This window comes from Barbus barbus, assembly GCF_936440315.1.
Source record: "Barbus barbus genome assembly, chromosome: 16".
Classification (NCBI taxonomy): domain Eukaryota; kingdom Metazoa; phylum Chordata; class Actinopteri; order Cypriniformes; family Cyprinidae; genus Barbus; species Barbus barbus.
In genome coordinates this window covers 14,360,571-14,386,593 of record NC_136744.1, presented here as the reverse complement: position 1 = coordinate 14,386,593, position 26,023 = coordinate 14,360,571, and the positions used below count along the sequence as shown (strand labels likewise).

The following is a 26,023-nucleotide window of genomic DNA, read 5'->3' as shown; positions in this document are numbered from 1 at the left end:
AAAAGTCCATTCTAGAAACCATGATAGTATAATATATGAGGATGCATAATGCTAGAGCCTTTATGAAAACATATTGCCTTCTGTGTTTGTCCAATCAGTGACACCGCAAATATACAAATAAGAACGTTAACCTTGAGTTTAGGAATGCACAGTGTGAAATGTCAATTTATGACTGTCCAGGATTAATTGTAAACCTCACTTAATTGTTAACCTCTCTAAAAATCCTTTCTTTTTTTTTTACCCAAATGTTGGGTTGACCCTTTTGGGTAATTTTTTTCAGTGTTTGGGTAGTTTTAGCTCCTGGGTCAAATGTAACAACCCAATGTTTGGGTAGTTTTTTAGTGTTCCCAAGGTCCTGAGTCAGAACAACCCAGTGTTTGGGTAGCTTTTGGTTTACTCAGATCCTGGGTCAGTCATAACCCAGCGGTTGAGTTATCGCTGGGATTTTGCGTACTCTTCATGACAGAGCAGCTCTAAATGCCATCGATTTGATGCATTTATTTGATAAAATGCTGTGCTGTATATTGTTCAATTTATGCAGAGCAACATTGATCTAATGGGATTCTGGGTTCTTCTCCGGCTCTATTGAAACATAATCCAAGTCTTGTCCCAATATACAGACGTGCGATGTGAATCACCCAAACGGGTGTTGCTCGCATTGGTCTTATGATGGAAAAGCCTGACACTTTGCATAAAATAATTTTATTCATAAAGATACAGAATACAAATACTTTTGATGTTAAATATATCATCAGAGGGCAGGTTTTTTTATGGGCAGGTTATGGAGACAGTCTCAGAATATTCCGGCTAAGAGTGAAAAGGGAAGCAGTTGGCGGTTCGGTGCCTTGCTCAAGGGTCTCACCTGTCGTGGTACTGAGGGTGGAGAGAGTGTTGGTTATTCACTCCCCCACCTACAATCCCTACCGGACCTGAGACTCGAACCCAGGTTACAAGTCCAACTCTCTATCCATTAGGCCACGACTGCCCCATAGCGGTCTTAACCGTGAGCAGTTCCCCACCGAACACGATTCCAGCTCGGGCACGAGAGCCAGCGCCGTCACGGTGGAAACAGAATAACAGACTGGTCGATTACACATGAATTACTTCTGTTTAATTTTTACTTCTAATGTTTGTTAAAAGAGTTTAAATAGGCAATATGTATAGCATACATAAAAATTATATAAACAATACTGTAAATGATACAGGAAAATAAAGGAAGTTATCATGCAAACAAGTGGTTGTGGAGTATTTTACAAAAGTTTAGAGAATTTAAATTAATCTGTAAACATTATTTCATGTATAAAGTAAAAATAAGCAAGTATTATAGTAAAAATGAATCAACCCATTATGATGGGTTAAATAAACCCAATTTGCTGGGTAAAATTAACCCCAAATGTGTTCGGTCCTATATTTACCCAGCTCAATTTGGGTTGTTTTTAATCCAGTGTTTTTTAGGGTGTATAAGCAGCATGAAAAAAGATAACCCACATTAGAAAATTCAGTGTTTAGAATATTCCTGGGCTAACTATTTCAAGTGTGAAAAGTCCTTTTGTTTTAATTTAAACTTAAAAAACATTTTTACAGTGTACTGGAGTGTACTGTCTGTGGCCTCAGTTAATTTCATTCCAACCTCTTTCAACACAGTCAGTTCAGGGGAAAAAAAATACATGATTCATATTATTACTAGTGTTGTCATTGCTATTATTACTTCTGCTGTCCTCATTACTATTGGTTTGGAGAAGAACTCTTCATCTCCTCAAGCATTCCTTGATTGCTTCCTTCATTGCATGGCTCGATCAAGCTGCAGAATTCCCTCCATGTCGACATCCCTCTCTGATTTCCCAGTGCTGCACAGGACCTGACTCAGCTCCCTGAAGATTACCCGGACTGAAAAAATTCAGATCCCCTATATTCTGCCCTGTTCTTTAGTGGAAAGTGACAGTAGACTCAGTGGACTGCACTGCAGCAACCAAAAAAAAGCATGTTCGCATTATCTATGCAAAAAAGGGTGCATTACGCAGATACAACAAGGCTTTTATCTAACACAAACATGACAATACGTCATACAATTATAAAGTTACAGACCTAGGTTGCACGTTCAGTTAAACAGTCTTTCCAAAGGTCATTCTGAACTAGTGAGCGAGTAATACTATATGCATGCAATTAAGATACAGGAGTGAAATTAATACCAGCTTTAGGGAGAGGAGGCTAAAGAAAAGAGCCTGGTCATTTGAAGTCATTAATCTAATGGGATTCTGGGTTCTTCTCTGGCTCTATTGAAACATAATCCAAGTCTTGTCCCACTTTCCGTTACCCCCCCCCCCCCCCCCCCTCCTCCTCTCAGCATGAGAGCCACCCCAGGCCCAACACTCATTTGCAAATGATCTCAGACCTTTATAACGTTCTTGGGACAGAACCAAACTCATCTTCAACTCACAATTCAATGCTAATTGGGTCATAGACTTGGGGACAGAGCGAACTGAGTTATGGATGATGTCATGGCATATATTTGTCCTGTTTTAAAACTTTTACACCACAGTCTGTACAAGAAACAGAAAGAGAAAAGAGGCCAAACAAAAGCTCTAGAGACACAAGTGTAAAATCAAGCTTTTTACAGCCATTATTAAACTACTTCATCTGTGAGACTTCAATCTAATACTTAAAGAAGGCCTCAAGATGGAGAAAAACATTGTATGATCATTAATAAAATATCTCCAAATATTATGTGGGCAAAAAAGGACAAGCCAAGGATTGGGTTAAATTTGAAAGCAATTTGATAATCCAAGTATCGCTGAATCACAAGTCACTGCGATCAATTTCAAGTGTTATCCAATCTCAATAAAAATAACTGACATTAATAACGAAAACTTATATAGTATAAGTGAACTTCCTTTTTCTTACCATTCAATAAACAAGCATAATGCATTATACAGAAATATTACATATCACGCAACAAAAAAGCTTAAGAGACAATGGTTATAAAAAAACTTGACTACTTGATCTATGAGTTTTCAACCCAAAATTGCCTCAGGATGAAGAAAATCATTTTAGGATCATTCATAAAAATGTCTCAAAATTCCTTGTGGGCAAAAAAGGACAAGCCAAGGAATGTGTTAAGTTTGAAAGCTACTTGAGTATCACTGAATCACTTCAGTTACTGAGATACATTTCATTTGTTATCCATTTTTGTTTATTAAACATACATAAAATGTTAAATATTATTTAAAATATGTTCCTTATTCAATATTCAAAGAACAAAATACATGATACATACTTGTTATATGCTTCACAAATGTACAAGGGTTATTTTGGAAAGCCGAGACGTCCTATGACATGTTATACATCCAAAATGGTTTTAAGAGGCATGTTGCAAATTCTTATGTAACTAGCATTTACAGCATTAATAATATTTTTGCACTTTTAAAATTCCCTAAAAAGGTTACTACAATTACACATTCCCTTATACATGTACAGAAATTTTAAACTAAAATCTTGGTCAAGAAAATGGACACGTTATGCGTTAGCAACTGACAAATACAGAGGCATATTCAGAAATACCAAAACAACCCGCCATGCAGCCACATTACTAAAAAACACCCAAACACAAATCCAAGAGCATATTCTGTTAACGTTCAGCTAACACGTACTGAATTATTATTTTATAGACATTTTCAAAAACAGCACAGCTGTGCAACTGCAGGCTGACACATGAGATATTCTCGCCTCACAAGAGAACAGAGCATTGACTGAAGCCCATGCTAAATTCATTTCTGCCCAAAACGAGTCTCTATGGCATGAGCTGGCAGAGCAGCTCGGATTTTCTATGGGCTGCGTAAAGGTGCTAATGCAGACTCAATCTGCCCATAAAGTCTTACAGAAACAGATGCATTTAAAAGCAACAAGCATCCCGCTTTGCTTTTGTCCCAGCTGCTCTGAAACTCAGACATACATACTTACATTAAAGCTGTGTAAAGCTGATTTGTGTATGTATGTATATACTAACATCACCTAAACACTTACTGGATGTGTAGATACAAATCAGTGACTATTCAAAACTTCCACTAAACTGCAAAACTCAACTCCACCGCGGCTCAAACAGTCTCTACGGCGGCTAGACGAAGTCTTTATACAAACAGCCGAGCTTGGAGAAAGGTAAATGTCACGGTTTTTAAAATATAGCAGTGGAGTTTGAAAACTAAAATGGGTTTTAATTAAAACACGTTGAGAAGTCGCTCCTCTGATTTTCCTCGGAACCTGATTAGCGCGGCTAGCCGTAGCATTTCTTCAGTTCTGAAGAGGCATAACCGTGCTTGTTTTGAAGAAAACACAACACATGACTCACCGATATAGTTTTCTTTGATACAGCTATCCGTAAGGGATCCGCGAATGTTTCATAAGTTTAAAAATGAGAGGCGAACTCAAACTCTCTTTGACAGCATCACTCTCTGAGCCGCCATCTTCACTCGGCTATGATGCTGCTGTTGGCTCGAGACGCTCTACCTACAGAAAACTCTGGAACGAACCAAATCACTCCGACCGATGGGGGGAAACCTCCCTCTACTCACAATTTCACATGACACGAGCTGAAGGCATTTCTAAAAGTGAAGTTTAAGTTGAATGTGCTGAAATCTTTTAATGTAAATTTTGGAGTTATTAGAACGAATACATGTTAAAAAATACTTTAAGGGATACATTTGTTGAATTAAAACCCCCGCACTGTGGTCAAATTCGAAAGACTTATTTCCAACAGAGTGCACCTCCGAGCATTTTTATTTATTTATTTTTCAGGCAGAGGCACAATCAAGGACCGGAGTGAGATTATCGTGCATTATCTTTACACATTTGTGTTCTTAAAGTACATCCTACATGATTTTTTTCTGTAAAGCGGTTTGTGCTCGCTGTTTACTATAAGTTTAAATGTATAGGTTAGCATTAAAACACAAATCATGTACAAGTGTTATTTGGCACCAAAACTAACTCCGTGATTGAATTAGCAAAGAATGTAACTTAAATTTGTGAATGTCAGTTCCTCATGTAAACCAACCGGAATCCCCGATAGACCACAACATTTCAGCAGTTTCAATAATTAACCTTCTAGCGCCCCCAAGCGATAAAAATCCCCCTCGGTACAATATTGATTCTCTGCCAGTCGAGTTAAGTTTAGTGCATTTCTGACACTTGTGAATTTGATCAGATCTGTTCATCACACTACCGTTCAAACCTTTGCGGTCACTAAGAGGAAAAAAAATATTACTTTTATTTAGCAAAGATATCAAGAGAGACATTAAAGATAATTTTGCAAAATATGTTTAAAAATATTCCCACAAATATTAAGCAGCACAACTGTTTTCAAGAACCAAAATCAGCATATTAAAATGATTCCTGAAGGATCATGTGACACTGAAGACTGGAGTAATGGCTGCTTAAAAATTAGCTTTGCATCACTGGAATAAATGGCATTTTAAAATATTAAAATAGAAAACTTACTTTACATGTTCAAAAATATTTCATAGTAATGTTATTTTTAATATATTTCATAATAGTGCTGTTTTTACTATTTTTGATCAGCTAAATGCAGACTTAAGTATAAGAGATTCCTATATATATATATATATATATATATATATATATATATATAAACCGACCAACCCCAAACGTTTGAATAGCAGTGTATATAATGGTTAGAACCACAAACAGACACGGATAAACTCTTTTAGTGTTTTGATTTATCTTTATTAAGTAAACTCTACATTTTTAATATTGCTTTGTTCCAATTTAGTTTCTCTTTTCCCCATTTATTCTAGATTACATCCTCTTGCAATCAGCACAGTTGATATATTTATATGCATTTATATAGATTTTTTTTTTTTTCCTCCAACCAAGCTACACTTGAAGAATACAAAAATATCACAGTACATTTTCTACTCAGCCACTGTCCACTAGTGAGTTCCAAGCTGGGGCCGATGCTGGAAACACGGGAATCTGGCAGTGACATTTATAGACCACTCAACTAAAGTTAGACAGAGGGGAGCAGTTAACCCATTTTAAAATGAGAACAGAAAAACAAGATTGTGTGGTTCGACTAAACCTCAAAAATATTAAATTGCACAGATACCGAAGTCTATTAACGGTATCGGAAACAGCTGGAATTTAAATATAAAAGAACCCAATTTAAATAACAGGAAGCCCGAATTGTTTTTGACTGAAGTCACAGCTGATGTCTTAAATTTCAAAAATTAAAACTCTAATCTGGTCCAGCCAGACTTCTCTGTTCCAGCACTCAAGCCACCAACATCTGACCGGAAAAAGGAACTCGCAGAGCAGTCGTAAGAACTTTCTTCCATTCCTCATCCTGCTCTCTGCAGACACACCACACTATACAAAATATTAAAAACAAAAGATAAAACAAAAAACATTGAAGAATCCTCACCCGTACTTTGATTTGTTTCATAATAAATGTCTCTTTTATTCTTTTAACAAAGTTTTGTTTTTATTCTCATGTTTACAATGCCATCCACTATCCAGCGTTGAAATCCTTAATGACCGATGGAGGCTCTGTTCTCCAGGGTAGAGGAATGTTGCAGTATGAGTCTGACATTTAGTGGTTTTGTTTAAAACGTGAACCAAACATCAACATAGCAAGTGAAAACCTTTATCCCCGTATTAACCATCTAAATTAACTCTGGGGATCGCAAAGCATAGAAATCAGTGAATGAAAGATGTTAGGACACATAGATAAAACATAGATAGCCATTAAGTTACTCGACTGAACACACCGAAAAAAAGAGAACAAAAAAAACAAGATCAGACACAACACTGGGATCAACAACTTGACAAAGGAGGGACCCACTGACTGAAGTAATTCACTCGCCCCAGTAGCTCTGTACCACTTTCTCATGACTTCAGGGTCTTAAGGACTAAATGTTCGGTCATGTGAGTAGGCTTGTACAGGAAGTCGTCATGGCTACACTTCCTATCGAGGGGAACGGAGAGAACTGCGTGTCGGATTGAGCCGTGTTAGTGGTCTGTGGGGAAGATTGGGTGGCTCTGTCCCTGCTGGTCTCTAGAGTAGTCAGGGTGAGAAAGTGGCCATCTCCAATGATATCCGCTGCCATAGTTCTTTAGTCTGTTTGCCCCTCTTCAGGTTCTGCAGCACATCGTTGAACTGCATCATGCCAACTGGTGTCAGGCAAAACGCTCCACGGGCACTTCGGATGATGTTCACAAAGTCGTCGTAGTCCGCGGGAGTCAGATGGATCAGCCTATGGTGGATGTACTGGAACAAACATAGTGAATTAGGCTGGTAAGACATGAATTCACAGACATCTCTTTTATTTTGATAACTGATAAGTTTAATAATTAGTGGAGGAATAAATAATGTTATGTATAAAATATGTTTTAATGCATCTAAAGTAGAACCATCAGAGCCACATGTCAAATGTACCATGACATTTTTTTTTTGCAATTATAAATTGTAGTTAGCAAGCCGTTAATAAGGTCACATTTCTGATTGAAACAGAATACGTAAAAGGGACAGCGATGGAGAAAATGTAATATAGAAAAATTGTGTTAATGCTTTTGCGGTTGCTCACAAAACTGTTGCCCAGATAAATTGTACAGACATTTCTAAATTATCACAAAGAACTATATTTAAATTAATTTTGAACTTTTCATTCATCAAATAATCCTGAAAAAAAAATCTATCACAGTTTTCACAAAAATATTAAGGAGCACAATTTTTTTCAACACTGACAATACAAATGATGCAAAGAACACGTTTGGTACAAAGTTTCTCGGTGAACACAAACGTTGTAATGATGGAAAAATTGAGCTGGAAGGAAAAATAATAATTTCTATACTTTTGCATTTCCTTGAGAAAATTAGTTTGCAAACGTTTCTAGGAGGAATTCAAAAGTTTTGCAAGCAATTCAAAAATGCTGAAATATAATTTTTCCTCCTATCTCATTTTTTTCCATCACCAAGAAACAGGATATTCAAGGGGGGGGTTACAGGAAGAACAACATATTACATTTTAAAAAATCACAAAGAAAGATCAAAGAATATTTTTGTTGTTGGAAAAACAAGAAGCTTTTAAAAGATGAAAGAAAATTTAACAAAGATAAGTTTCTTCAACTGCAGATAAATTATCGTTTAGTGTTTGTATTGTTGCTAGGCCCATTTTTTATGGGAGTAATGGACTACTTTTCTTAGCAGAAACTTTAAGCTAATCTACAAGATAATACAATTGAACTAACTTGAATCAATATTTCATGATCATGCATTTAGTTTGCAAGTTGAATATACAAGAACATTTAATAAATAAACAAATACATGGCACTTTGCTCTGGGGTTTTGAGTTCAGTTTAGTTCTAAATGGGTTTACTCACGTTTCAACAACTTTTCATTACAGTCATGCTTTTTCGATCTCCCTGTGGTTGAACGTGCGACATAATACATTCATAAATATTCCTGCTACTGGATGGCACTAACCTGAACGAGTTTTAATAAAATGTAAACAGGTTATGAAGCGTCAAGTCCCCGGATGTTTATAGGGACATGCAGCATATGGAGCGCATTTCCCACCAGCGACGTACGAAATGACTCCGTGACAGTCTGGGTAGGTTTCTGCTCGAGTACAGCCTCTCGGTCCCTCATCTCATTATCCATGCATGGAGAGAGTGGATTAGAGCTGGCACTGTCTCCCTTTCACATTTACCCAACATTCATTTGCAAAGATTTACAGTGGCAGACATATGGTGGAGTCTCCCCTTGATCTGGCCATTTTAAAATGTAAGGCCATTACGAGAGCGGCCACTTGCGCAGACGTGTGTCGTTTGCCCATGCAACAACTTGAAACCCCTTTGAAATGGCAACATAAAGCCTCTGAGCCGGCTAGCAGGTAACTGCAAGAGCATGTCTGTGTGTGCGAGGGAGAGATAGCATGTGCGCTTCTTCTCTAGGAAGCCGCTATTGGCTTTGGGCTGTCACAGTGTGTTTGATGCTCTCTCATCAGTATGCTCCATTCTGTGAACAGACTCAGGCTTCCCTCTCTAGCTTTAACACTAGAATTGTTCATGCACAATTTATATTCAGCGTGGGCGACAATGCCGTCACAATCCAGCCTCGGTACCACTCGAATGCTCTAAAACCCTACTCAAATTCTCTACTTGAAACTTGAAACTAAGTCTAACGAATATGAAAACGAACTTTGAGATGGCTGCACCGCATTCAATACAAAATGTCAGCTGTGACAGATGATCTCATGTGTTAGAGTGTAATTTTAACTGCTTCTGTCAGTGGAAGAATACATGTTGCTCCTGGTGGATCATCGGCATCATCAGGGTACGGATTTATTTCTGCATTTCATCCAATTAGGGATGTTATTAGTAATAATGTCAGCGTGATTAGTTCCCCAGGATGAATCTTAGGGATTTGTGAGGCTGTACCTGTAAGTAGGCCTGTTGGCAGCGCTGCACGAGCTGGTGGAAGGCAGGAGTGCGGAGGTGTGCGTGGATATGTGCAGGGTTTAACCTCTGCAGAGCCTCCATAATGATCTCCTGCAGGACAAACGGACTAAGAACACCTTTCGCTGCTCCCACACAAAACTGGTACACGTGGTTCACACCTGAGGAGAGAATAAGGAAACGATCTCAAATGAATCACTAATACATTGTGTTCTTTTTTTAATTCTTAAGTTTCTTTAAATTTAATTAGAATTTAGGACTCTGATTATCATTTAAATCAGTGCAAAAAGCACTGTCAATATACAATCATTTCAACCATTCTTTTTCTTGCCCATCAGTGCATTGCTTTGCTTTTTCTGTTTACATTTTCCTTTTTCCCCACATACATAAAATACAATGAGCCTATAAGTCCAAGACAGAATATCTTGGGATCAGAGCTACAGCATAACACCTCAGTAAATTTGAGAAATATCATCTTTATGAATAATTTATTCATAAAATCAGACCGGATGTTTTCTAGTGGTAAAGTAATTTGCATTCATTGTATGGTGAAATGTAATTATCATGGAAGCTCAGCAAGTGAAATATCACCCACAAGTTAAACACATTAAGCGGTAGAACTGTGGAGGACTGCATCTTTACAGATTAGATCCATAAAATGTTTTAAGATCCATAAGGTGTTTTATAATATAATAAACCTTATATTTTTGTATTACATTTGCATGTCCTGTGCATTTTAATGCAGTTTGAGAAAATATAGAACAGAAGGGCCCTAAGTTTTTATTACAAAGGGCCAAAATTAAAACTGAAGGCCGTGGACTGAAAGTATGTTACTTATATCCAAATACAATAAAATGTCAATTTTAAATACAATTCAATAATACTCTACATTTCAGTGTAAAAATAAAACCGAAAATGTTCAAACAAAAAGTTTAATTAGAAAAATATAAAAAGATAAATTAGAAATGAAGATGTGCTTCAACTTAAAATCACACAAAGGCCTGTTATCTTGGAACTGAAAGCATTAACATTAAATGAAAGCATTATGCCATTAAATATCCTGATCAATCAATAGCCCTGTAATTTCATTTGTCAATTTGCAATTTAAATGCGCTGACATTTAGTATTAAAAAGAAAATTGGATGTTTCACCACACTTGTTTGTGTTTGTAATGTTACAGAGCAAGTGGAGAATCTGGAACAAAAAGTGGCATTTTTGAAAGTCTGAGGGTTGGCGGAGTGATGAAGGAAGGGAAATTGCTGTTAGTTTACTTACACAGTCTGTACTAGTCTTTGCATTGCTTGGCAAATACGGTTTAAAATGCAAGTAATTAACCCAGAAAATCCCTTTAAAAGGAAGCATGTGGAGGTCTATGTCATTATCATCTGCTTAAGCTATTCATCCATTCCATTGGGGACCATTAGCAAAGCAAGAAATAAACTAGCCATTTCATAAAATGCCTAACCTGAACATGGCAAAATATTATCTACTTCTACATTTTCAATTGTAACATTTAGGCCCATGAAAACTGGCAGCATGCTGTGATCAGCATGGGATAAAGCTGGAAAGACATCAGGATGTCAATAACTCTGCTGAGACTCGCTGTAGAATCACCTCTCCTCTCTTGTCCGCTGAAGGCAAGGTAAACTGCCAACACATCATTTATAGTCTACTTCCAGCTATTGCAGTAGGTAACAGGAAATGGACTTGGAAAACTTGTTTGTCCTTGAAGACATATTACAAAGATATGTGGGCATACCAAGACGCGCAGCCAGGCCCAACAGCCATTTGACGTCTTCGGTGTACGGGGGGCTACGGGAAAAGTTGTTTGGATGATCGTTGTGGGCCCTCCTTCCCAACATCTCCAAGGCCAGCATGCCTAAATGAGGACAGGAAGATTTCACCATCAACACTCTGTTCTGTACGACACTGTACTGTATCATGTATTGAACTGACACATGCACCCAACGTCCTACTCTCCAGGACTTATGAGTACTGAAATAACTGAAATCATGCCTTAATTAATATTTCTCACTGTGAGAGTTCTTTGTCAGTCCTGCAACATGGACTCAACCGATCACTCCCTCACCTCTCTTGATAATTAATCACCACAATTCAGGACCAGATGGATCCTAATGGGTGCAAAACAGCAACATAAGGACAGGCAAGCCATGCCCTAAAGGTTCTATGTAGTTAGAAATCAGGCGTCCTTACCGACTCTGTAGGCCGAGTGGAGGTAGTGCAGGCCCTGCTGGCTGATTGGTTGACTGTGCTGCTCGTCTTCCACGGGGAAGGGTGTGCTGACCAATGAGGCAGGCTGGGATGAGAGTCCTGGAAGAGAAGCCCCCTGAATGGCCTGGATGGCAGAGCCTGAGTGTACTCCTGCTGGGCAAAAAAACAATGTGAGAGGATGTTCACGGTATTTTTCTATAAATTTGCTAACTGTCTGATAGCTTGGCTTTCCAACAATCTCTGGTTAACTGGTAAGAACGGTAACAAACTCCTCTCTACACTGAACTAAAGGTGCACTAAATAATTTCACTTGCCTTAAATTTTGTATTCACACCTAGGGGTGTGATCTTTTGGTGCCAGTGCCATTGCAGAGCTTTGCAAACAAACACAAAAATCTCTTCTTTTCTGCACTTCACCTCTGCTTTAGCTTGTTTAATAATCTACCTTTCTGAAAGTCAGCATTTGTCATTGTATACTATAAAATTGTTGCCTCTGGCAAAGTGCTTATGCATCTCATTTTGGATCTCATTTTTCTAGCTAAATGAAAAATTTAATATTTATGCATGTAATATCTGTAATCCATAAATATTATTCCACAACTGAAAGTGTCTGATAGTTAGGAGTGGGAATCTTGGGCATCTCACAATTAGATCCAATTTTGATAAAAAAAAAATACAGCTTTCGCACCACTATGAATTTCATATGACCCTTGTTTGACCCTTGATTCACAGTTAATGCATTGAGCAGAAATAGTGACATAGGATTTGCCCATCTTGAACAGCTAATTATTTAGTAAATGGGCACCTAGCCAACTGTTTCACAACGATATACTTCAATAAACAACATATTATCTGTGTTTGCTTCAAAAGCAACAGAAGAAAATTCATGATAGTGTTTCTATGACTTTCTAAAAGAGGAAAAAATATTGACAGACTGATTACAGTGGTCAGAAGACAAAGATGTCAAATTTGCCATCGCTCCTTCAGCCGTTGTATTAGAAATACTCACACAGCAGTGTTAACTACTTTTACAAAATTTCAAGGTAATATAACACAATGTATAGTAATTTATTTAAAAAATGTAAATATAAAAACAGTAGAAAAATCACAGTCTGTGAAAATGGTCTATTAGTTTAAAATTGTGGATCGATACCAAATCTTCAAAGAAAGATGCACTAATGAACTGCCCCCCCCCCACTCAACTCTACCAAAAACAGGGGGCTTTCTGAGATCAAATTAGTTTTGAGTTGGTCATATGATCTCAACATGGCAGCCACTGTGAAGATCCACCCTTACATAGAACAAAACAGCTATTTAAAGGCCTGATTTGACTCTCATGCAAGTATAAATCATTTCAAGTACATCAGATGAAAGTACTTTTCATTTCTGGCACATTGCTGTAAAAGTCAAAAACCCTACATTTATTCAGCCTTCATCTAAATAACATTTGATAATATGCCCAAAAAGTTGTCTTCATGTTAAGATGGAATTTAAATCTAACTTGTCGTTCTTACCTGCCACAGTAGTGCTAAGAGGCAGGGCTCCCTCTGTGGTATGGTACGGGTGGACCGCGATCTGAGTCATGGACGGCACTGGGACTCCAGGGAAAGTGACAGCAGTTGCTGCCATAGGAGTATGAGGGCCAGTAGCCACAGAGAAAGGGTACGGAGCACCAATAAAAGCAGGGTGCATTCCCTGAGAAGACAAACAGACGCTCTTAAAACCAGGCTGATACGTCTTCCTCAAGTCATATACCTGCCGTTGAAAAATTAAAAAGCCACAAAATTAAGTTAATCCAAGAGAATAGTTGTAAAGATAATCATACACATAAACTGTCAGGAGTCTTTTTCCATTTATATTCTGCCAGGAATGTGGCACTATGCATCACTGACTGCCAAGTAAGAGTCTGCATTAGTGCTTAAATTTAGTATTCATTACCTTCAGTAAAATGCAGACAAATAATATTACAGACTAAAAATGCAAAGCACAGATAACTGAAACCCATAAATCATATCACAAAGAAAGAAAGAGAGCTCATACTTGTGGGAAGGCCGCCCCAGACACGGGGAAGATAGCAGGACGGGGAACGTGCTGAAGGGGGTGGCCCAAATACTGCGGGGTGCAGACGGTGGGCAGATGGGTTTGGATGGTGGTGTAGGGATGCAGGCCTTGCGTGTGTGCCATGGCTGAGCCCGGCAGCGCATGTGACTGGTAGATAGTGGAGCCGACAGAAATGACAGGAACTACAGCGGCTGCAGTCACTGTTGTAGTTACAGCTGCGACACCTGAAGAGTCCAAGATTCCCGTGTTATCCAGGATACCACAGACTCCCTCGGGTGGTGTTCTTCCTGCTCCACCATTGGCTCCACAGCGGCCGGACCCCTCTCGCTGGGCCCCAGAGCCTCCACCCACTGTTTGCTCGTACAGCCAATACCACTGGTGAGCCACCTCAAACAAGACTTCAGGATAAACACCGCCTCCCTTTGCAGCCTCCTCAACTGCCATGCAAGCTTTCTCCAGCATCACATTATCCTAACAAAAAGAACAACACAGAAAAGTGTTCTTTAAAGGCAACAAGATGATTATGATATTATAAAAGTAAAAATGTAGGGATTATGATGTACAATGAAAGTAGGCTGTGCTGGACAATACCTGCTCCTTGCACTGCACCAGGGCTCTCTGAATCTCGTTGGGGTTAAGGGCGTGAGCGTGAGGCAAGCAGCTCAAAGCCAGCTCTGCTGCAGCACGCACCATGTTGGGATCCCGTGCTCGTGATGCGCGGTCGGCAAGTGACGCCACCTCAGGAGGTGTGAGGTGCCCATCCCAGCATTCCACCAGGATGTTGAGGGCAGCACTCCCAATCTCCATGGCCTGGCCTGTGAAAACAAGACAAGAATTTAAAACCAAACAAAAGGCAGGTGTGCTCACCTATTTTGCTAGCATACTATTTAACCTATTTAACTGCATTATCCATCTATATTAGTGGTGCAACGGATCACAAAACTCACGGTTCGGATCATACTACGGATTTTGAGTCACGGATCGGATCATTTTTCAGATCAGCAAAAAAAAAGAAAAAAAGTGTTTGCTTTTTTTCATTAATTACTAAAAGCTTACTTTAAGTACTTGTATATCCTAGCAGAAACTACTAACGTCAGTAATAAAACAAGAACAATTACATAAATTACAAGCATAGATGAACAACCTACAACAAAATTATAAATAAAAGACAGTAATTGTAGTATTCAGGTGCAGAAATGTAAAAATTAAGTGTAAAACAACACAATAATGCTTACTGCATAAATTAAATACAGATTAATCTTTGTTAAAGCTGTGGTGTTGTTTGATTAGCAGACAAAAGCAGGTATTATAGGCTGCTGTCTCTTTAAAACTAAATGCACGGACCTAATACTGACACACATCCGGTTTATTTCTCAGCTGTATGTTACCTAAGACATAACCGACTGGGTTTACCAGAACACTTGCCAAAACGGGTATTTTAACATAACTTTGTATGTATCCATCCGTTGAGGGTTATGAAACGCGGTATCTGAATCGTGTCCCTCTCTCTCTGTGTGCACGCTTCAGTGTGTGTGTGCAGCAGCGGCTGAGCATGCAAATTATAAACTTTCACTCTATGATGGTTAAATTTAACAGTTAATCCGTGAATCACGTGTGTGCCAAACCGTGGGGACTGGTCCGTATGGATCACGGATCATCTACGATCCATTGCACCCCTAATCTAGATCTATGCATCCAAATATATCGATCAACCAATATAAATATCCATCGATCTATATATATCCATCCATCTAAATCTATTTCTACCCATATCTATTCATCTATCTCTTTCTCTCTCTCACATTATATTATATATAAATAAATTAAATGCATACACTCATATATACATGTACATCTTTCCAACATATGTGTGACCCTGGACCACAAAACCAGTCACAAGGGTCAATTTTTTGAAATTGAGATTTATACATCACCTGAAAGCTAAATAAATAAGCTTTCCATTGATGTATTTGTTAGGATAGGACAATATTTGGCCGAGATACAACTATTTGAAAGTCTGGAATCGGAGGGTGCCACAAAATTAAATATTGAGAAAATCACCTTTAAATTTGTCCAAATGAAGTCCTTAGCGATGCATATTACTAATCATATTACTAATTAAAAATTAAGTTTTGATATATTTATGGTAGGAAATGTACATAATATCTTCATGGAACGTGATCTTTACTTAATATCTTAATTTTTGGAATAAAATAAAAATCTATTGACCCACACAATGTTGGCTATTGCTACAAATATACCTGTGCTACTTATGACTGGTTTTGTGGTCCAGGGTCACATATATCCATCAACCCATAGCTATATACCAATCCATTTATCTACCCATATCTAGCCATTCATATCTACCCATATAAATCTCTATCTATCTCAATCCACCCAAATCTATTTATCTAACAATCCATCCATTTTTAACATACTGAAGTACAGTACTATAGTACTTTTTCATTCTGAGTTGATACTCTAAAACCAGGTTTATGAATTTTAAAGATTACATTTGCATTTCAAGGGGCTAGTCATAAATCATATTGAAGTATGTGATCCCTGCAGATTACAAAATTATCTCTCACCTGTAATCCAGGATACATGTGAAGAATACGTCCTTGACAGCCAGTTTGGAGAAACAAAATTATGCAGGCCGAGGGCATACAGGCCAATTTCAAAGGCACACAGATGCAGGTTGCGGTGAGGTCCTTGATGGCCTCCGCTGGCAGAGGGTTGAGTGAAAATGGAGGTGGAGCTGTTTCCACCAGCTTTAATCAGCACAGTTTTAGCCAGCTCAAAGTAAAAATGGGCAGCTGCCTCGGATGGCTGGTTGGGCACGTGTGGAGCGTGGCATTCAGGCCGGCGGCCTTTATACCTAAGAGGGAAAGAGGTAATGTATGACAAACTGTAGACATAGCGGATCAGAGAATCTACTGAATTAGAGATTTAATTGTTTGCTGAGGGCTCATTTAACAAGCTCCCAAAAAATGAGACCAAATCCTCAAAAGGGGCAGTGAGGGTAAAAAGGGCACAGGTTTGTCTCACCTGCTGGTGTCAGTACTCTTGGCTCTGGCTCCTCCTCCAGCTCTGCGTGAGCCACTGGATGACGATGAACCAAGTGAATCAGAGGAAGAGCTGCTAATGCTGTCACTGTCCTGGCCTCTCCCCCAGGAAGCAGCTGTCCAACCACCTCGAAGTGGACGTCGACTGAGGGTAGGAGAGCTGTCTGAGGTGGTCTCTGGAGCACTACTGTCAATGCTTGCCATGCCTGAGAAAGCACGTCAGAAGAAACATGACCTTCTCACACTCTCAAATTTCTTTATGCCCAGTTAAAAATAAAGTCAATAAATTAGTAATATACATGAAATTATATAATATATTTGGAAGCATCATATTAATAAAAAAAAAAAGTGAACGTATGAATTCTTGCAGTGATATTTAACCTCGTGACAAAAATAAAGAACACAGGTGTTGCAGCAAATGTTCTCTTCTGTCTAAGCAACAAACCCACTGTCTCTCACCGGTGTGTTTCTTTTTCTGCCGTACAGGTGATCCCCAGCAGCGCGTGCCGTATGCCCCACGGCCCCCCAGTGCCAGACGACTGGGCACAGTGCCCTCAGGCTTGAAGGGCGCAGCTTCGCTCTGCTGCTCACAGGAGGTCGACTGTGCACCCTCTGCCAAAACAAGAAGATAAAATTAAACTGGGTCACTACAAACTCCACAAGGACCCAAGACAATAACATTTCAGCACCGAATTTCCCTCTGACATTTAAGTGTCTACTCGTGATACTTTTGGTGGAAGTTGTTCACCTTGATCTCTGTTGTCAGCGATGCCATCTCCTGTCACTGTGCTCTGAACTCCACCACCCACCAAACTGCCCTGCTGCCCCGCCGATCCCCCTCCTGTCACGCCCTGCACAGCAGCTGATGTTGCTGAAGGGGTGTGCTTTGACACTCCACCCGTGGCTCCGCTAGCACCATGGGTGGCATGTTTAGATGGGCTCTTTTGGCTGCTGGTGGCTGGTTTGCTAGAGTAAAACGAGCTCAGAGTCTGAGGCTTATGGGTCTGGCTCTCACGATCCAGGAGCTTGTCCAGAATCTACACAAGGACAATATCAAACATTAATAGTTTAAGGTATGCACTGCATTTTAAAAATGATACCTGGCTAAGATATATGGCTAAATGGCTAAGACTCTCAGCGTAAGTATGGATGGTCTTAAAGGAATAGCTAATATGAAGAAATCATGTACATGAAAGGAAGTAAGATATTTTTAAGAAAATTATTGCTTTTCTTAAGTATTTCATGTCATTTTATCTTGTCTTCAGCATCAAATCAGCATATTAGAAAGATTTCTGACACTGAAGACGAGTGAGTAATGACAAGTGAAAATTCACTTTTGCCATCACATGAATAAATATCATTTTAAAATATATTCATATATTTATATATTCAATAATTTTTTAGTTGTAATAATATTTCACAGTATTGCTGATTTACTAGCCTTGGTAAGCTTGAGACATTTTTAAAAATCATATCATCAAACGTTTGAATGGTAGTTTACATTGAAGTATGTTCCTCAAACTATGCCATCACTTGGCTTCAGAAGACTGTAACTTTAGCTTATGTATATTACATGAATAACTTCAAACACTTGCCTTTTTAAGCTTGCTTTGGTCATCTTTATAAGTGATCATCAGTGCTAGAGCCAGGTCTCCTTTCTCTCTCCGTGTGCCTTCACATAGCAGAGGATGCTCTGCCTCACTGACCGTTGTCTTCATACCTTAAAAAACAGAGAGGGAAAGAAGAGAAAATTAGACAATTGAAACACAAAGAAAGAGAATATCCTAAACAAAAGTTGGTTGTGTGTTTTTCACATAAATTGATTCTTACCAAGAGCTGCTACAGCGGCCTCAAATCCCAGCTCTTCATCACCAGGCATTTCATTGTTACGGTTCCGGCTAGGAGGTCGAGAGCCCGTGGGAGAGACCACTGCAACAGGCAAGTAAAAAGACAAAGAAATATGAAAAATGAGCATGGGGACTTGGGGGATTTTAAACAGCTTTTTTTTTTTTATGGTGGGAAAAGGTAGATGTGCGACTTACCAGGGGTGCACAGTACGTCGAATATGAAGCTTGCCAGCATGAGGGGCAGAACTGGTCGATAGTCGCAGAAGTTTCCATCACGGAGCTGCTCTGCTCGGTCCCTTATGGAAGTCATTTCAACAAGACCCAGAGGAATCTTCTTCAGCAGAGCCACCACCTCTGACTCCTGATATGCCAGCTTCACCTAACATAAGAGCGCAGTAGCTCAGAATTATGGCACTCAAAATGCTTCACTGGACACTTCTAAAATAAGGCATCAAAACATTACAATGCATTTTTAGTTTGTCGTCAGTTTCAAAGTGTAAATCTGGCTAAACCCTCTCAAATTTGAGTCCCATTTACTAATGTTAATGCTATTACATTACAGACTTCCTATATCAGTCACAACCCCAAAAAGAAACTAAATTGTAATACTAGCAGATCACCAGGTTTATGGGATGAATGTAATTTCTGCTTTACCTCCAGAGCTTTAGTAGAAGCTGGTGGTCTCTGCAGCTCCAGGGAGAACATGCCAGTGTTGAACGCCAGGTGTTGCAGCTCCAGCCTCTCACTCAACACAGTCAGCAGGAAGGCTACTTTAGACAAGGTGTTAGTGGCCACTTGCGTCTGTTTACTGGTTGACACCTTACTCTTTTTACCCTACACAAGACAGTGAGAGATCAAAGGTGAGCACCAGCATGATGGCACAGGTAAAACACAGAAAAGGTCTGTTTTGGTACCTTTGTTTGTGGCTGCTCCACCTTTAGGTCGGGCGGGCTAGATAGCAGATCTCGAGCAAGTTCAACAGCCAATCGGCATGCTTCATTACTATAGCCATGAGCATAGAGAGCCTCCGCACAGGCAAACAGTATCTGCAACACACCATTATAACATTGAAAATCTTTTAAAATTCAGTGCAATTAAATCTGAAAAGAAAATTAAACAATAAAAAAAAATTGTTGTCCAAAATTAGCTTTTTGCAACACCAGCCAATTGTTATGTATTTTACAACTGTACAAATGCTGAATTTAAGTCATAAAAATCAAAATGATAAAACAGCCAAATAATTCTCTGAATCAACAAACAATAGACCACGTGTCACCAAATGGATTAAAAAAAATAAATAAATAATAATACAAAAAACATACATTATTTATGCGTCCCAGATAAAGTACATACATTTTCCACTGAGGCAGAGAAGATACATGGTCACATTTAGATCTTGCTGAGTCTTAATTTTGCACCCTACTTTTCAGCACAATGTGTTTGAGAATTTTTTTATTTTTTTATTCACCTCAATCCTGCCCTCTTGCTCCAGAGGTTTAATCCCAGCAAAGATGTCTGGCTCTTCTTCATGGTTGCTGTCTGGAACCCCTCTATCCGCTCCCTCTTCTGATGCAGCACTAAGGTAATACGCTTGATAGTCATCTTCACCCACAGCATCTGCTCCTGCTGCTGCCTCGGCTGCTTGAGGTCCTGAGGCCCCTGAAGCCCCGCTCCCATCTCCCTCTCTGTGGCCGTGCTGAGCCTTGCTGGGGAGCGATGCAGAGGGTCGAGTATCATCTACAGGGTCCTCATCTCCTCCGTTCTCATCCAGATCTGCCTCCACTTCCACCTCTTTCTCCATAGCTACCACTACTGGAGTTGCAATGGAGCAGGCATGGGCATCAGCAGCAGAGGGCAGCACATGTTTTGTCTCAAAAGCACGCTCTTTTGAAGCAGTACCACTGTATTTGAGTGGCTCTCGGAGAAGAGGGCTGGGGGAGGGCAACATCTCCGGCGGAGGAGGAAGGAAATCAAAGGTGTTGGAGGCCTCCGCTCCGAGCGCCAGGCTGGAGCCATCATCCAGATTCAGCTCTGCCATATCAGGCTCTAGAGAGCTGTCCTCGCTGCTAGTTCGCCGTTTAGCACTGGGATGCTTCCCGCTGACGCCACTCGAACTCCCACATGAACCCTTGCTGCTCTGTGTAAGCTTGGACTTACTAACAGATGATGGGGAGCTACTGGCTTTATACATGCCTTTACCTCCTTCCTGAAGTGAGAGAGAGACCCTTCCACCTAGACAAACCAGCACGCCTCCACTGTTCACGCCAGACACTCCTTTCCTCTTGCCCACAATGTTCTCCTTAGGGCGGACAGCCACCTCCTGCTGAGGAAGATGAGAGTTGCTCCGAGACTTGTGTTCAGAGGAAGTACCTTCCGATGTTCCACTGCGAGCTCCTTCTCCTGGTTCCCCACTGGTCCCAGCTTTAGCACCCCTCTGCTGCTGCACCATCCTGGCCCAACAAAATGAGGCACTTTTCTTATCTGCGCTGCAATAGGTGATGCCAGGTAAAGGGTAGGCCACTTCCCAGTTGAAGTAGCAGCACTCCACAGCTGGTTTGAAGCCCTGGAAGAGTTTGTCAAGAGATTTGCGGTGCTGCCCCCGTTTCACAATCTCTATTACCTTCAGATGCCACTGCTTTAGCTGGGCAGCAAGTTCCAAACGCCTGAAGAGTCACAAATAGACAAGCGAAAGAACATTACCTTACTTATGTGTTGACTAACACAGCCACAAATCTTTAAGTATTATAGATCAAAGTCACAACATATGAATCACAAGTTCTTTAGGGCCTAACCAGCTCCACTAACTTGCTCACCTCTGGGGACTCATGGTAGGGTCTAGCACTGCCAGTCTCCATAAAACAACCATTTCATCACACATGCTGGCACACGCATGTGCTGCAACCTCTGTCTGGCCATTACTGCGACCTGTGTGCCCGCTAGCACTGCTGTGAGAGGCGGATGTCCTCACACTATACCACCAGCCAATGATCTGGAGGAAACACAGAGAGAGCAGTAGGCTATCATTAGAACAAAATCAGATTAAAACTCCGCTCCAAACAAATATTAATCAGATACAGTGAAAAACAAAACTAAGTCTAATTTAAAAAAAATTATAAAATAAAATAAAAATTATATGGATACTATATTTAAAAAAAAGAAGAAGCAAGCAATAAATGCAAAGTGCAAACATTTTACTTGTTGTTCCAAATGCCAGAATACATTGAATAAAAGTTTTAGAATATTATCTAATTTCCCCAAAATAAACCTGTATGCAATAAAAAAAAATTAAGAAATAAATATTTGGGGCAAGATTAGTGTTAGAGCACAATTCCATAAAAGGGCCGATGGGCGGGGAACATTCTGCAGGTAATTTAATGACAAGGTGCACATTAAAGGACACAGACGCAAGATCTCATTTCCATAATGACCAGAGCAAATGATCGTCTGCTTTTCTTTTGGCTGTTAAATAATGCCGCAAATACCAGTGAAATGACGAGCGCAAATCAAGTTGCGTGATTCATTTAAATACTTTCCTCCCATAAATTTACTGATCGAAAGGGAAACTCTTACAAATGCATATTCAACCAGGTGAGTCGCAAAAATAACTGTCCACACCTTTTCAGCGCTAATTTCCCCCTGTGTGTCTTTAATAAATCCTGACAGTAGTTTTTTTTTTACCTGAAATGAGGGTTTGCGCTGGCGCAAGCTGATAGTAAATCTGGCCCTTAAGGTGTTCACAAACGTTTGGCTGTCACCATTCCTATGAATTTGCTACAATTTAAATGCAGGCACAAATGTGACAGGCGTTTGTATCAGGATGATTTTTACACATGAATCGGTCACCCTGGTGTGTGAAGTGTGGCCAAGTCAGGTTTGTACCTGTTCATGGGTGAGACACTGTTCAGTGAGGATTTCTAACAGAGGCGCAGCATTGCTGTCTCTCCTCTTAAACATCTCTCTGACGATGGACAGAAGGTTCCAGATGCCCTCTGGCTCTCTACCTCGCAGGGGCCTCAGCAAACAAGCCCATTCAGCAGCTGCCGGAGGCTCAGTGGATGACAGGTACATGGAGTTCACATCACTGAGAACAACAAGTGACAAAAACAACACTTAGTTCTGTCTGTTGCTCATCCATCTGTTTGTTGCTCATTTTCATCCACACAAATGTAAAAAAAACAAAAAAAAAAACAGCTTATGCTGTTTTCTCTCTTTAAAAATAAAGTAACCAAATGTGTTAAGCCAGTGCGAATTTGAGGTTGCTTTTAATTTTTCAAGTGAAATTTAGTTTTATAGGTTTAATAAAACAAAATCTGTGAAAATGCACCCACGGGGAACCTGCTCAAGCATGTCTGTTTGGCAACTCTTCTTCAGAACAATATAGGTAGAACTAGATCGGCTGTTTTTACCTAAACACTACAGGTGATGGGCCACAGAACTTGTGCAAGGTCTTCTTTATGTTGTCACTGAGGGTGGACTCATCTAGATACCAGGTGCTCTGGTCAGAGGCAGAAGGGCCAGCTGTAGGATCTATTAAACCAATCATTAGAAAAGAAAAATTAGGATTTACAAGGTCCACATGCCTTCACAGAGAATGAGAAATTTAGAAATTCATTAATTGTGGTTTGTAGGTCAGTCCATACCCGGGGCTCCACACACGGTGTTAATAGCGGTAGACTGGGAGGACAGAAGCTCATCTAAAAGACGCTGAGCTGTCGGCAATATCTGCAGATACAAAGCGAATCACAAATCCAGGAATTAATGCATCATTAGAGACAAATCATCAAGGGAAAAAAAGAAAAATGTTGGTCGTACTGAAGAATAGGAAGTGAGATTCTGTCAATATACTATATTAAACATTTACTTATCATAATCTAATATAAGAATATTTTACAAAAATTTGTAACCTTTTTATTTTATAATGTTTGTGCATTATTGCTTAAATATAACATCGTGTTAAAAAAAAGATACTTTTTTAATGATAAACAAATTTTTAATGATATACCAAAAATGTCTAATATAATGTTATGTATGAGTGATTACATTAGTGATTCTTAAAGCATGTATATTTTCTTTAAAAAAACATTAGCAATTAACATTTAAATATTAGTTATTGTTATCTAGCGTTTACAGAACCACGCCAAAGCCATGACCACATAACCATGATACAAACCAATCTGTAAGAAATCTGAGCCATCACACCCTAATAAGGACAATGATGCCACTGTGTGCACTTCATCACAGTTATTTAGAGCCGTGCAAAGAAACTCAGGAGCTCAGAGAAGCCATAAGCAACGAGGCCATCTCTACAATTTATAAAAAGTAATAAATAATGCATGTCTCACCTGCTGTGGGAGTTCACTGATGAGGTATTGTGCAAACTTCTGGAGTTGATCCCGCTGTAATCTGGACAGTGACTCTGACACAGGTGCTCGAAGGCACACCGCAGAAGCCTATAAACAAACACATGCCAAGAGTAACTAATATTTGAGGTTGGCATTGGCCGACATATGTAACTAAAAATCAAGCTTCATTGCTTTAACTCCCACTCACTAGTGCAAACTAAAGCAGGAGCAGAGTGCTCATTAGCAACCACTGTGCATTTCTAATGTGTCTGGAGGCTTTGATGCCTTCAGGTGGCTGTCCCAGTGTGCAGTCACCTGGTACTATCCACCAGCATGAGCAGAAAACTCCTCATTTGCAAATGGCCCATACATAATATATGAGCTCTAGATAGACACGCTTTGAGCCGATCCGAGCTAATTCTCTCTTTAGCTCATAGTGAGGTTATTAAAGAGAATGTGCAGCGTCCCGTGGGGGTGGCATTGTGAGCTACTGGAGTGAAATGTGTTGGGCGTGTCTGGGAAATGGAGGATGGGGAAAAGAGTAAGGTGGATGATGGATGGCCCTGGAGAATTAGACTGAGGAGGATAAGGAGGACGGAAAAGTTTAGGATTCCTGGACAACACCCCATTATTGCTGAGTGTGGAATTAGCCACGTGGCTGAGCGTCTAACTCTGAGAAACCACATACTTCCATACACAATATCAGAAATTTCACCAAATGTACTGTGACTTAGCAGCCAGGGGGGGGGAAATTTTTGAATTTGAAGATCAAGGTAAATTGTACTTCATTTGTCTTCCAGGAAACATGCAAGTATCTTCTGTCGCGTCAGAAGGGCAGTACTAAATGGAAAAATATGATATTTCGACAAAATAAGAAAAATTTGGACATCATCCTGTTCAAAAGTTTTCACCCCCTGGCTCTTAATGCATAGTGTTTCCTTCAGGAGCATCAGTGAATGTTTGAACCTTTTTTAATTGTTGTGTTTGAGTCCCTCAATCATCCTCAGCGTGAAAAGGTGGATCTCAAAATCATACAGTTACTGCTGGAAAGGGTTCAAATATGCAAAAGATGCTGGAAAACTGAAGATTCTGCAGGACCTGGAGGATTTTTCTGAAGAACAGTGCTCAGTTGAACTGCTCAGAACAAACAAGGGACTCATGAACAACCATCACAAAACAAAAAAAACAGTCGTAGATCATCCAGGTAACCACACACAGTATTAAGAACCAAGGGTTCCCAAACTTTTGAATGTGGTTATTTTAATAATTTCAGCTATTTTTTTGTCTTGTGGACTATATGTAAACATCTTTTATGGAAAATATCTTACTCAGGACAGTACTAAATAAAAAATAACATGCATTTTGTATGATCTCTCTTATTTTGGTAAAATTATCCACATTTTCACAGATTCTGCAAGGGGTTCCCAAACTTTCGCATTCCACTGTATACAGTGGGGGAAAAATTTTTTTTGATCCCCTGTTGATTTTGTACGTTTGCCCACTGACAAAGAAATGATCAGTCTATAATTTTAATGGTAGGTTTTTTTGAACAGTGAGAGACAGAATAACAAAAATCCAGAAAAATGCGTTTAAAAAAAAAAAGCTAGAAATTGATTTGCATTTTAAATTAGTAAAATAAGTATTTGATCCCCTATCAATCAGGAAGATTTCTGGCTCCCAGGTGTCTATTATACAGATAACGAGCTAAGATTAGGAGTACTCTCTTAAAGGGAGTGCTCCTAATCTCAGTTTGTTGCCTGTATAAAAGACAACCTGTGTCCACAGAAGCAATCAATCAGTCAGTCTCTCCACCATGGCCAAGACCAAAGAGCTGTCCAAGGATGTCAGGGACAAGATTGTAGACCTACACAAGGCTGGAATGGGCTACAAGACCATCACCAAGCAGCTTGGTGAGAAGGTGACAACAGTTGGTGTGATTATTCGCAAATGGAAGAAACACAAAATAACTGTCAATCTCCCTCGGTCTGGGGCTCCGTGCAAGATCTCACCTCG

General features: G+C 39.6%; 2 protein-coding genes across 3 annotated transcripts in view; both read right to left on the bottom strand.

Annotated features, from left to right (window-relative positions):
* Positions 1–4,477, bottom strand: part of LOC306882497 (bifunctional heparan sulfate N-deacetylase/N-sulfotransferase 2-like) — a 116,800-nt gene extending 112,323 nt beyond the window's left edge. The window contains exon 1 of the mRNA XM_079437156.1: positions 4,343–4,477. The gene's annotated coding sequence lies outside the window, so the exon portion shown is untranslated. The remainder of the gene's footprint in view (positions 1–4,342) is intronic.
* Positions 4,478–5,714: 1,237 nt separating this feature from the next.
* Positions 5,715–26,023, bottom strand: part of LOC306882535 (zinc finger SWIM domain-containing protein 8-like) — a 33,162-nt gene continuing 12,853 nt past the window's right edge. Inside the window, exons 5-27 of one of the 2 annotated variants that reach the window (XR_013785262.1) lie at positions 24,011–24,118; positions 23,309–23,390; positions 23,075–23,195; positions 22,548–22,749; positions 21,482–21,657; positions 20,137–21,331; positions 19,583–19,714; positions 19,323–19,502; positions 18,864–19,047; positions 18,652–18,750; positions 18,417–18,541; positions 17,570–17,858; positions 17,281–17,433; positions 16,805–17,027; positions 16,345–16,634; positions 14,348–14,571; positions 13,736–14,227; positions 13,210–13,390; positions 11,679–11,846; positions 11,554–11,596; positions 11,224–11,343; positions 9,447–9,625; positions 5,716–7,276 (exon numbers count right to left, since the gene is read on the bottom strand). Coding sequence is in view for 1 of the 2 variants with exons in the window: in XM_079437234.1 (XP_079293360.1) it covers positions 7,073–7,276; positions 9,447–9,625; positions 11,224–11,343; positions 11,679–11,846; positions 13,210–13,390; positions 13,736–14,227; positions 14,348–14,571; positions 16,345–16,634; positions 16,805–17,027; positions 17,281–17,433; positions 17,570–17,858; positions 18,417–18,541; positions 18,652–18,750; positions 18,864–19,047; positions 19,323–19,502; positions 19,583–19,714; positions 20,137–21,331; positions 21,482–21,657; positions 22,548–22,749; positions 23,075–23,195; positions 23,309–23,390; positions 24,011–24,118 (5,127 nt within the window). In the remaining variant the exon portion in view is untranslated. Of the gene's footprint in view, positions 7,277–9,446; positions 9,626–11,223; positions 11,344–11,553; positions 11,597–11,678; positions 11,847–13,209; positions 13,391–13,735; positions 14,228–14,347; positions 14,572–16,344; positions 16,635–16,804; positions 17,028–17,280; positions 17,434–17,569; positions 17,859–18,416; positions 18,542–18,651; positions 18,751–18,863; positions 19,048–19,322; positions 19,503–19,582; positions 19,715–20,136; positions 21,332–21,481; positions 21,658–22,547; positions 22,750–23,074; positions 23,196–23,308; positions 23,391–24,010; positions 24,119–26,023 lie in introns of both variants that reach the window. The other variant, XM_079437234.1, reaches the window with a different exon arrangement.